Source organism: Dipodomys ordii, unplaced genomic scaffold (assembly GCF_000151885.1).
Source record: "Dipodomys ordii isolate 6190 unplaced genomic scaffold, Dord_2.0 Scaffold42, whole genome shotgun sequence".
In the NCBI taxonomy this organism is placed as follows: domain Eukaryota; kingdom Metazoa; phylum Chordata; class Mammalia; order Rodentia; family Heteromyidae; genus Dipodomys; species Dipodomys ordii.
The window spans coordinates 6,675,229-6,688,712 of NW_012267258.1; the positions used below are offsets into that span (position 1 = coordinate 6,675,229).

At 38.4% G+C, this 13,484-nt stretch overlaps 1 protein-coding gene across 1 annotated transcript in view; it reads right to left on the reverse strand.

Annotated features, from left to right (window-relative positions):
- Tmem117 (transmembrane protein 117) overlaps positions 1-13,219 on the reverse strand; it is a 184,986-nt gene extending 171,767 nt beyond the window's left edge. The window contains exon 1 of the mRNA XM_013018771.1: positions 13,120-13,219. Within this exon, the coding sequence (XP_012874225.1) occupies positions 13,120-13,197 (78 nt within the window). The 5' untranslated portion in view covers positions 13,198-13,219. The remainder of the gene's footprint in view (positions 1-13,119) is intronic.
- Positions 13,220-13,484: the final 265 nt, after the last annotated feature.

Genomic DNA, 13,484 nt, shown 5'->3' on the forward strand with positions numbered 1-13,484 from the left:
AATTAACCAGCAAAGAGCTGGAAGTAGAGGTGTGGCTCCACTGGTAAAGTGCCACCTTTGAGCAAAAGAGCTAAGCAAGAGCACAAAGCCCTGAGTTCAAGCCCCAGCAGAGCCCCCCTAAAATGATTTTTTAAAAGCACAATTTCAGGAAGACATCAATGGTGTAACAATAGAGACTTAAAGACCTCAGAAGGCAACGGATGCAAAGAGGCACCAGGAAAATGTGTTCTCCTTTTTGAAAGTGATCAGATGATCAAAACAAAGGACTATTTTTAGATATCTACCATCTGGATGGGCTGAAAAGCAGTTCATTTTCCTAATTTTTTTTATTTAAGCAAAATAAAATGCATTGTTTGGAGGGGAAAAAACCCTGCCAAAGAGAAACCTTCCATTATCTCCAGTTGCAATTGAAAATGCCAAATAGAAATTAGGATAATTGTAACATAAGCCAAAGGAAAAAAATACTGAGATCTGGAAAATTGTTAGCTTTCATTTTTTTTCTTCAGTAGCTACAGGTTCACAGTATCTTTTATGGTATATTTTTATTTTTTTATTTATTTATTTGGGTCCGGTCATGGGGCCTGAACTCTGGGTCTGGGCACTGTCCCTCAGCTCTTCAGCTCAAGGTTAGCACTCTACCACTTGAACCACAGCGCCACTTCCGGCTTTTTTGGGTGGATCAGTGGTAGAGTGCTTGCCTTGCATGCATGAGGCTCTGGGTTCGATTCCTCAGCACTACATAAGCAAAAAGAAAAAAAAGAAAGAAAAAGAAAAAAGCTGGAAGTGACGCTGTGGCTCAAGTGGTAGAGTGCTAGCCTTGAGGTAAAGAGCTGAGGGACAGCGCCCAGGCCCAGAGTTCAGGCCCCACAACCAGACCCACCCCCCCCCAAAAAAAAGACATGAAATGAAAATGAAAATGATGGTTTCTGATTTCATCTCAAGCACCGAAGTCATTTTAGGCAATACTTTCTTACATCCTTTGGTTAGGAGTCAAGGCAAGAACAATTTGCATTTTTAAATTGGCACATGTGCTAACCTGTGATGCTGGTCTATAGAATCAAAAGTATATTTTGTGTAGAATTTATCTTCTGGATTTTGGGGGATTTGGGGGGGTTGGGTACTGGAACTGGGCTTTAGGGTCTCAGTTGGCTTTTTTTGCTCATTTGGGCCATACTTCCACTTCCAGCTTTTTGCTGGGTAATTGGAAACAAGAGTCTTATTAATTTTCCAATTCAAGCTGTCTTTGAGCCTGATCCTCAGCTCTCAACCTCCTGAGTATATAGGATTATAATCATGAGCCACCAGGCCAAGCAAATAGGATTTGAACCCAGAAGAAGACTCTGAGGTCTGAATTCAGAATTTTAGACAGCTCAACTATCCTGACATTGCTGTTTTATTTGATATCTTTGGAAATCATATCTGGGTAGTAACTAATTACAACTGCATACTTAATTAACTCCTCTCCTTGTACACTCTTATGTTCAAAAAAGTGAGAGAAAGGTAGGAAGAAGGAAGGGAGGAAGGAAGGAAGGAAGGAAGGAAGGAAGGAAGGAAGGAAGGAAGGAAGGAAGGAAGGAAGAAAGGAAGGAAAGAAGGAAAGGAGGGAGGGAGGGAGGGAGGGAGGGAGGGAAGAAAAAAGAAGGAAAGCAAGAAAAGAAGAGAAAAAGACAACAATTTCTTATCAAAATATCCCTTTTATTCACTCCAATACTTCATTTACTTGAAACACGATATAATAGCTTTTATAAAGCAATAACAACAAAACCTAAGTACAAGGTACTTCATTGCTATAAATTTCCTTTTGATGTTTATGGAACATTTAACTACAAATGCTACATAGTCCACAAATATAAAACTGTTTAGTACTCTCAAAATCCTTGAGGCCAACAACTTCTAAAAGATGGCAATTTCACATAAACAGAACACTTAGCACTTAAATGACCAAGAATTGCAATATCTATCTCAAACCACAATAGTATAAAACTTGTTCTTGAACTTTCTTTTAGTTCTGGAAGTAGTATGCTTTCCCACAACCTGCATTTGTCAAAAGGGAACCAGAATAAACAGCTGAATTTTATACACCTCAGAACTAATAGTCTGGCTGGATAGAATGGAAGTATAGTTGGTATGCAAAAAGAAATATATGCCATTCTTTTTAGTTGATAATAAAATTCAGCAAATTCAATTGACCAACTAAGAGAAAAAATCAGTCCAATGAACATTCCATGTCATATTGAGAACTACCATTAAATGGTCCCATGAAAATTATTCAGCTTGGTAGGATAGTATAGTAGGTCAAAGATTCATATGTGAGATTCAGAATCAATTACCAGTTACATCATAATCCTAGCTAATCAGGAATCTGAGATGTGAGGATCAAAGTTCAAAGCCAGCCCAGGCAGATAAGTCTGTGATACATTTATCTTCAATTAACCACCAAAAAGCCAGAAGTAGAGCTGCTACATAGGGGTACAGTGAAAGAGCTAAAGAGCAGTACCCAGGCCCTGAGTTCAAGCCCCAGTACTGGCATAAAATAGAAGAGAGAAGGGGAGGGACAGAGAGAAGGAAGGAGATTTAGCCTGGGTCTCAATCTAATTTCTGCATTAGTCATGTGACCTTGTGCAAGGACAAAACTTTTAACTTCCCTTGCTTTGGTATCTATACTTGTTCTAGGGCTCTGAGGAAAGGAGTTTATACATTTGGAAGTTAAGAGTCAGCAGTGTAATGTAATAAGCACCAGTTATTAATATTACCTAATCAATATTACCTAATCAATATTACCTAATCAATATTACCTAAGATTAGAACTTCATTTGAAAGTAGCTATGTTCTTCTTTTAGAGGTGCATTACTCTTATCCATTTTTTTACCTTTAATTTAGAATCTCAGGTAAGCCAAGTACTTGTAAGCATTGTACATGTGTGTTTATAATACTTAATCATTGTTGAATATAGGTGGCATATAATTTTATTAGTATAAATATGGTACATTTGTGTATAAGCATTATTCTAAATTACATTGTGCATATATTCTATATATATATATTCTCTATGTATTTATATAGAAGCATTGTTTTGAACATACATGGATAGAATTATATTACATAAAAAATAGAATACATTTATATATAAACACTACTCTAAATATAGTTTAAGCTAGGCCCTGGTGGCTCATACCAGTAATTCTAGCTACTCAGGAGACAGATTTGAGAATCATGGTTCAAAGCCAACCCATGAGACTCCTATCTCCAAAAAACTACCAAAAAGCCAGAAGTAGAGATGTGGCTCAAGTGGTAGAGCACTAGCCTTGAACTAAAGAATCTCAGAGACTGCACCCAGGCCCTGAGTTCAAGGCCTAGCACCGAAACAAAAAAAAAAACCACAAATAAATGAATAGATATAATACAAAAATATAATATTTGTAGATGATAGAATAGAATTGAGTGTAATATAGTGTAATGTATAATACAATAACACAATGCAAGACAATACAAGATAATAGGACAGAAGTATATTATAGTGTATATAATACAATATGCTATTGACACATAATATCAATCTATATGTAATATAGTAAAATATAATATGTATTATATACTATATATTAGAACATAAGAATATAAATCAATGTAAGATAGTGAATTAATATAAAATTAAGTAATAGAAGATTGATTAATATACTTAGAATAGTGCTTAGCCTACACAAAGTGATAAACTGTGAAAGATAAAAGAAGCAAAAGAGACTAACCCAACCACTTCAAAAGAACTCTAGAAGGGACTCATAGCTTCTTTTTAAGAATTCTGATCTGAGAGAGTATTAACACACCAGCCCTTATTTCATTGTATCATTGACTTCAGAGGAGGAAAAAAAATAATCAAATATCAATGTCTCCAGACATTTGCTCAAACTTCTTCAGGTAAATGGTGGATAAATGAAATTTTAATAGTTCTGGGGCATTTTGTTAGGAAAATCACAAAGGATGTATGGACAAAGGAGATGCTTGCCTTGAGGATATATAAAGGGAGTAATGGAAATACAGTATAATGTGCCTGAAAGAAGCCCTAAGTGAGGAATGGAAAGAAAAAAAAATAATGACTATCCTTTGCCTCTATGGGGAATGGCTTTCAATAAGAAATATCCTCAGTGTCTTTCGTATTTTAATGTACTTCAACACCTCTTCTTAAGTGCTTTTCACACACTTACCATAACATATTCCATAAATTTTTAATAAATGAATATAAATTACATACACTATATGTATTACATATGATGGAATTCTTTTCTATATTTCGGAGAGAAATTCCAGTTGGGAGACAGCAAAAGCTAGAATTTGTGCTTCTATTCGTAAGTAGCTATACACAAGGTTGCGCTTTTTTACTTTTTTTAAAATTCATTGTACATCACATTCTATGCATACTATTTAAAATCCAACAGTCTTGAAAATTAGAAGATCCCCCCATTACCGTTTGTGATACAATCCGAATATAGGAGTTAAGCCCCTCCTGTCTTATTAATTTTTCAGTGAGAACTTATTTTGATGGAACGTAACGCACATATCTAAAATATTTATAGAAACTTTAAAATATTTATACCTGAAAAAGCAAAATGACCACTTTTAGTTCTCTCTGTGTTGCTTAATAAATAGAAAGAAAAAAAATGTACAATCCCTTTCTTGTTCTTTTATGTTTCTGTTTCAATCAAATGATCAAATAAACAGGCAGCGGGTTCTTTTGATTTTGGTTCTTGTTTTCTTTTTTTTTTTCTGGCAAATGTAGGTACCATTAAGTCTACTGTCCTTGGTTTTGTCTAGGAGGCAATTCATGTTGCTGCTTTGTCCAGAAAACAGATTGCTAACTTGCATCCTTCATTGTTCTCAATAGGCTAACCTGTGCCCCGTGGCCCGGATCAAGAGTGTACACTACCTAACGTCACGTGACACATCTTTGCCTGCCTGCCTTCCTTTCTTGTTCCTGTTTCTCTCCATCCCTTCCAGTTTCCCTGAAAAGCATTTACTCAACAAATCAAATGCTCTGCATAACTGATGTATGGTTCTTCCTAAGAAAACTCTTCAAAAGAATTTTTGTATGCGTGTGTGCCAGTCCTGGGTTTTGAACTCAGGGCCTGAACACTGTCCCTGAGCTTTTCAAGGTTTGAACCACAGTTCCACTTTGGGCTTTTTGGTGGTTAAAAGTTTCATGGCCTTTCCTTCCTAGGCTGGCTTCAAACTGTGATCCTCAAGATCTCAGCCTCCCAAGTAGCTAGGATTACAGGTGTGAGCCACTGGAGCCTGGCTTAAATAGAATCTTTATGAAAAGACAATAAAATACTAAATTAAAGGTTTAATGTAGATTCTACTTTCACTGTATAAAACAATGAAATGTACCATATACATTTTTCAGATGTCGGGTGAGTTTCACTAAATATTAGAACCCCAAAGGGGAAAAGAGAGAAAAACAGAGTAATGTTCAGGTGTGGGGTCCATCTCCAGATGTTGAATGCCTGATTTGAACCTGTCTGTGTGAATATCCATTCACATGCAGATTGAATTTGATAACCCTGTCTTTCAAACCCATGTTTTACAGTTTAAATTCTTTTCTGTTTTAAAGTTCAGTAAAGCTATTATTGCTACTTAATTTTCAACACTAAATCAAATTCAATTAGGCTTTTTTTTTTATTCTGTCACTTTGAAATATCTGTGGAAGAGAAATAATTAGAAAACTGGCATTGATCATAATAAAAGTTGTCTAGTTCACTTCTAGACAGAATAACAAGCTACAGTTGATTTGGTTATTTTTCAGGTTATTATTCATTGATAAACTTAGTATTTGCAGAATAGTCTAAAATATACTGATGTGTTTATATGCTAGAAAATTTTAACCAAATAAACTGTTTTTAATTCTGAGAAATAAAAATAATACAGGTAATTCTTTCCTTCCCTCCTTTCTCCCTCTCTCCCTCTCTTTCTTCCCTCCTTCCTTCCTCTCTTCCTCCATCCTTTACTTCAACACAGGTTCTTTTTTCCCTTGCAGTTAAATCTAGGACTTGACACTTCTAGCAATGACTGGAAGATTTGCCAGGCTCAGCCTTCACTTTATTGTCCTACCCTTTATGTAGAAGGGTTCTATAGCCATTCTGGAAAATCTCCCTTCAAGGCTGTACACAAGCATATGTTTCATGGTTCTAGAAAGAAATCTAGCACAAGTAAGTTCACAGCCTGAGGAAGTGGGCTGAAAAAGGAAAAAGTGCATTAATACTGACATGCTTCAAACACTATAGCTCTCTTTTCTCTACAGTCCTGGCATTCTAGAACACCCATCTAGTGCAATCACAAAATTGAAATCAGAAAAGCAGAAATGAAACGGTGCATCTGTTTGTGTGTTTATGGCCTATCAGTCCTTTCGAAAAACATTTCTTTTTTTTTTTGGGGGGGGCGGTTCCAGTCATGGGGCCTGAACTGTAGGCCTGGGTGCTGTCCCTCAGCTCTTCAGCTCAAAGCTAGTGCTCTACCACTTGAGCCACAGCACCACTTCCGGCTTTTTTCTTTTTGCTTATGTTGTGCTGAGGAATTGAACCCAGGGCCTCATGCATGCAAGGCAAGCGCTCTACCACTGAGCCACCTTCCCAGCCCCTCGAAAAACATTTCTTGAGCATCTATTGTATTCCTTTTTCCAAAATGAGTGCTCGGAACATAATTGTGAACATAGTTGGATATCCCCAGCTTCCATTCAAGGAGAGAAGGAAAGTTCACAATGAATGACACAAAGATGATGGCAATAGAAATTATTCATTATAAAATATTCTGAAGAAATAGAATATGTGTAAGAAACAAAAGCAAGAAGTTGTCATTCAAATGATAAATGTAAACTTTTATCACATGATAATATAATATTTGAAAATAATATAATTATTTGCTAGTAAAATATTTACAGTACAACAAGCACCCTTAGGTGCTAGTGGATTGTGCTTGCCAAATTTCAAGAAAACAATATTAAAGTTATGTACAAGTTTATAAACAGTTATAATAATCACCTCAAATTAAAACAAAGTGACAAGCCGGGCACCAGTGTCTCATACCTGTCATCCCATCTACTCAGGAGGCTGAAATCTGAGGATCATGGATCAAAGCCAGCTCAAGCAGGAAAGTCCTTGAGACTTATCTCCAATTAGTCACCAAAAAGCAGGTGAAGTTACCTGATAAAGGGCTCAATTGTGTCATGTGACTGTGACATCATTTCATGGTAGAAGCTTTCAATCTACAAACGGGCACTCTACTAATAATATGACAAACCCATGCAATGTTCTGTGAAAATCAGGAGGAGATAGGTTGTGTATGGCCTCAGAAAACCTTGAGTCCTGTCACTGTCATGACTCATTCTACTTGGCACCATTAAGAGCAAGACAATACAATGTAGCAAAAGCTAGGGAAAGGGGACTGTTACCCATAGATAAACGAGAAGAGCTGGTATTCAGGCTTGAACTCAGGACTTGGGTGCTCTCTGTTAGCCTTTTCACTCAAGGCAGGCTCTCTAACACTTGAGCCCCCAGCTCCACTTCTGGCTCTTGGGTGGTTAATTGGAGGTACAAAGTCTCATATGCTTTCAAGTCTGGACTGGCTTCGAACTGTGGTCCTCAGTCCTCAGCTTCCTGAATAAGCTAGGATTCTAGGCATGAGTCCTCAGCACTTTTATTTCAATCGCAAGAATTTATTTAACAACAGCAACAACAAAAATAGTGACCTTCACCTGGTAGGATACATTTTTGTGTTTGCATAAGGTCTCCTGAAGCCTGAGCACCTCTCAGGGCTACACAAGCAAAACTGTACCTGCTAGTGCTTGATATTCAATAGTGTAAAAGCCCCCACCAATAGTTCTCAGATTGGTTGATATCAGTCTTGTTTTAGGGGGCTCACATCAGTCCAGATATTGTTTCAAACTATGGGAAAAAATTTATTATTTCATAAAAGAAAAAAATCCTCCATTTCATAAATACATTAAGAAGCATGCCTTGATTATTAATGGGGACAGTCATTGTTTTCCCATGGCAAGACATTCCCATCATTGCTATTCAATTCATATGAAGAATTCCTTCGTACATGAAGGTCAAAGCTTCCTGAGGCACCTCTCATGAGGAAAAATATTATTTTTAAAAATGTTATCAATGCCCACATATGTAGACGTATAAATATTGATGTGGACATTTCCTGCCCCTCTAGTGGATAGAAGTGAGGACTGAAGCGATGTGCTTTGGGAACACTTGCTGCGTGACTGCACTCTCAAAGCAGGAGAGCTCAGAATTTCCTCTGCTATTTCAATCCCTGAGTCTAACTGGGGGGGAGGGAGTGGAGAGAAGAAGTGGGGGGAATGATTCTAAAATATATGCCAAAAATAATGTGGTATGGTTAAACCTACACCAACATGATTATCTTGACTCTCAATTCAGTCTTAGATTTTGTTTTTGTTGCTTTTTTTATCCTGGTCCTGGAGCTTAAACCCAGGGTCTGGGTGCTGTCCCTGAGCTTTTTGTTCAAGGCCAATGCTCTACCACTTGGGCCACAGCTCCACTTCTGGCTTTTTGGTGATTAATTGGAGATAAGAATCTCCTGGGCTTTCCTGCACTGGCTGGCTATGAACTTCAATCTTCAGCTCTCAGCCTCCCAAGTAGCTAGGATTACAGGTGAGCCACCAGTGACTGGCTCAGTCCCAGGTTTGGTTGTTTCTTTCTTTCTTTGTTTTTTTTTTTAAATAAAGGAGTAATCTCTCTCTCTCTCTCTCTCTCTTTCTCTCTCTCTCTCTGTGTGTGTGTGTGTGTGTGTGTGTGTGTGTGTGTGTGTGTGCCAGTAGTGGGCCTTGAACTTAGGGCCTTGGTGTTGTCCTTTAGGTTTTTCTGCTCAAGGCTAGTACTCTACCATTTTAGCCATACTTCCAATTAAAGTAACAATCTTGTTATCAGAAAAAAAATTATCAGGCTTGCTGATAGAAATACAAGGCATTAAAACAGTAATGATAGGAGAAACTGTATTGAAAGAGATCAAGATCATGAGCTTAACCACAGAGAGAACAGACAAGTGTGGCAGAAAAGTTACCCAGAAAGGATTCAAATAGAATCTACCTTTTGTTTTTAAAAAAATCCTAGCTACTCAGGAGGCTGAGATCTGAGGACTTCAGTGGAAGCCAATCTAGGCAGAAAAGTCTATGAGACTTTTATCTCCATTTAACTAGCCAAAATCTGGAAGTAGAGGTGTGGCTCAGTGGGTAGAAACAGCCTTAAATGAAAAAAAAAAACTAAGGAACAACACACACAGGCTGGGTTCAAGACCCAGTTCCTGCAAGAAGAAGAAGAGGAGGAGGAGGAAGAAAAATAGGAGAGGAGGAAGAAGAGAGGAGGAGGTAGAAAGAGGAGGAGGAAGGAGAAAAGAAAGAAGAAGAAGAGGAGGAGGAAGAGGAGGAAGAATAGGAAAGGAGGAAAAATAGGAGAGGAGGGGAATGGAAGGAGGAGGAGAAAAGGAAAAGAGGAAGAAGAAATAAAGTCACAAAAGAATCAAAAGAAAATAAATGGCTTCTATATCCATTGCTGGCATAGCCAACAAAAAATACAATGATTTTGTAAGCCTGATTTTGTAGATTCAGGTTTAAGGTTGGAGCTAATCTAGACAGCAATACACTTCTTCAGTTCAGTTGACTTCAGCATTGGTTGGCTGGGAGGAAACTTCCCCTGGAACAGTGTGGGATGGCCACACTCCTGGGTCACCAGCTAGGACACGAGAAGCCCAGGCAAATGAGGTTTGATAAATGACCTGTCTTCACCACCATTTCAAGGGACAGGGCCGGCCAGCAGCACTTCTATCTATTTATATTTCAGCATGTTAAGCTCTATCACAGGGCCACACATGCCATCTTTACACACAGATATGAACTATTAACCCATTTACAAACTGGGTGAACTTGGCCTTTGAAGACAGTATGGGACTTCTGGAAGGTGACAGGTTCAGTGAATAATTCCTTTTTTTTTTTTAATTGTTTTATGTTTTGGTCATTTGTGGGTCTTGAACTCTGGGCCTGGGTGCTGTCCCTGAGTGCTTCAGCTCAAGGTTAGCACGCTACCACTTGATCCACAGTGCCACTTCCAGGGTTTTTTTTCCTAGTGGTTTATTGGAGATAAGAGTCTCATGGATGTTCCTTCCTGGGCTGGCTTTGAACTCTGATCCTCAGATCTCAGCCTCCTGAGTAGCTAGTATTACAGATATTAGCCACTGGTGACCGTCCAATAATGATTTTTTTGGGGGGGATCCGGTCGTAGGGCCTGAACTCTGGGCCTGGGCGCTGTCCCTCAGCTCAAGGCTAGTGCTCTACCACTTGAGCCACAGCACCACTTCTGCCTCAGGCATGCAAGGCAAGCGCTTTACCACTGAGCCAACTTCCCAGCCCCCAATAATGATTTCTGAACTCATCTTCTGTGTATGTGTTTGTCCTGGGGCTTGAACTCAGGGCCTGGGCACTGTCCCTTAGATTCTTTTGCTCAAGGCTGGTGCTCTACCAGCTTGACCCACAGCTCTACATCTGGCCTTTTGGTGGTTAGTTGGAGATAAGAGTCCTACAGATTTTCTTCCCTGGGGCTGGCTTCAACTCAATATCCTCAGATCTTAGCCTCCCTAGTAGCTAGGGTTACAAATGTGAGCTAGTGGTACTGGTAATTTCTGAATTCTTGATCTAGCCCTCTTTTCCATTTTATTGAGCAGACTCACTGTAAAGTCAAAATTACACTGATAGTTAATTTAGAAAAAAAAGATTGAAAATTTCAAAAACATCTTCCCAAATTTTAGAGATACTATATTTTTCAACTTCTGTGTCTCTCTTTGTTGTGTGTATATGTGTGTGTGTGTGTGTGTGTGTGTGTGTGTGTGTGTGTGTATACTGGGGCTTGAACTTAGGGCCTAGGAGCTGTCCCTTAGCTATTTTGCTCAAGGCTGACACCTTACCACTTGAACCACAGCTCTACTTCTGGCTTGTTGGTGGTTAAACAGAGATGAAAAGTGTCACAGAGACTTTCTAGCCCAGAATAACTTTGAGCCACGATCCTGAGATCTCAGCCTCTTGAGATACAAACTACGATTACAGAAATGAGCCATCGTAGCCCACCTGTGTCTCCTTCTAAGCAGCTTTTCCCAGTGGAAATGGACATTTTGAAACAAAGCAGCCTGATCTCGATAGCTACTCTATTCTAATGGCTATTTCTGGTGATAATAAATAAATCATTTTGAAGTTTCCATCTGAGTGTTAATAAAATGTGATACACCTGGTTATCTATTCTGTTAGCATCTGAAAAATCAAAGGGACAGGAAAAGATGCACAAAACCTTTGGCTTCAACAGTCACACTCCACTCAACACCAGACTACATGTATTGAGAGATGTGTCCTTGGTTGATTTTGTTATCATGAATATGAACATAGAAACCTAGCAACATAGCTACAGTGCCATTGTCTAGGCTGTCAATGTTTACCTAAGTCTCATTATGCAGTGCTCTACTTAACCCTGTTGAAAGATAACCCATGGCTAAGTAAGAACTGCTCCTTGTTCCTTGAAAATATCTGTTCTGGGTAAAAAGCAAAGAGATGAATAAAGATAGCAGGGCCTCTGCTGTGACTGTGTACCAATGAAAGCTGGACATAACTGTAATAGTATGCCCAGTCCAATCTCATTGGAGTCTGGTATTATTACCTTTCTTTGTTAGGTCTTCTCATTTTCCAGTGAATGGCCTAGCAAAACAAATTAACTACAGTCATGAAAGGTGTCAGTGAAGCATTCTATCTTTATGAGAATTCCACTCTGATTCTTTTGCAAATAGATGATACATAGAGACCATCAGCAACCTGATATCTTTAAAGTTAACTAATCTAATGGTTCAAAACAGAAGTTATTCTCTTAACAGATGAGCTCAGCATGAAATATGGGTTGTTTATTAGTTGCAGGCTTATAATAATAAAATGTTAGTCATGTATAACAGATAAAAAGAATTCCTAAAATTCTGTTATCATTAAGTTCATATATTCAAGGTGGAAAAAAAATTCCCAGAGAGGTGATCTATTTTTAAAATCCTGAAAGAATTTTTCCTATGGTCTTCTAAGACAGGCAAGACTACCATTCTGTTAGTATTCTGCTCACTTTTGGTCCTCAGCTCCACCCACACCTGGGCCCCCTCCCATTCCTGGAGTTCCCTCCTTACAGCTGGCCCCTCCCTCTCTCTGCCCAGACTCACCTGAATGCCCATCTACCTCACTTTCTATCCCTCAAGACCCTCCTGCTACTTGATGGGGACAGAGGCCATGTGCTCCCTCGTGGGGGAAATATGGCTCCTCTAATAAACCTTACAATAATTTTTCTCCTGTGCCTGCCTGCCTCTGCATGGTGCCCTGGGATGGATGTGTGGGATCCTCCTCTTTCACATTCCTTACCTGGAAATTGTGTCAAAAAAATCAGTCTTGACAAGATTATTGAGAATTGCACAGGAGAACATTTTTTGCAAAGAAGTCTTTATATGCCTGTAAGCTCAAATACACACATTTGTTTATTTCTAGATAGGTAGGTAGGTAGATAGGTAGACTGATAAATAGAGATGTAGCTAGATACGTAAAAAGATACATAGATGGTTAATTGATAGATACATTCCTATATGATAGATACATAGATATGTATAGATACATAAATGATACATATATATATGAATTTACATACATCAATAAAATTCATGGATGATAGGTGGATTCATAGATGATAGGTAGAAACACAGATATATAGGTACATAGATACATTGATTACATGCATACATGGAAAGATAGATCCATATGTTGATTGATGATAGTAGATAGATAGATAGATAGATAGATAGATAGATAGATAGATAGATAGATAGATAGATAGATAGACAATCTGTAAATTTCTTTCTGAGGTTTCATAGATATTCATAAAATCTCTGGTCTTATCGGTATTTATAAATTTGTTCTACTCAAAAGAAAAGTAATGACTATATCCCAAACCATCCAAATCAGAATCTTTCCAACATTATAAACGTTTCTTCTTCCATGTGAGATAGGTTTGAAAATGAGAGAAGTTAAAATTTTCTTACCATCCAAGCTGTGACAAAGTCTCCCATCCAGGTCCCTACTGCGGCTAATTTCATGAAACTCTCATTGCGGATGCCCATATAGTCTGTAATGATATACGCTCTGTGGAAACAAACAACAGGACATTGCCCAGACTCAGTGAGCGAGTCAGCCCAAACTTCCTGCTTCAGCCATCCTGAAGGACTTTTTCCCTCTGGATAAACTTTCTCCCCTTAACATTTGTCTCTCCCCACACTTGTTGATACATTTGAAAGGCAGGGAAGAGTTTGAAGATATGGGGGTGGGTTTCAAACTCCACCGAAAGGCTGGGTTGTGACTCTAGCAATTACCCTATGCATTTTACATCTAACTGCAAGAATGACAACTT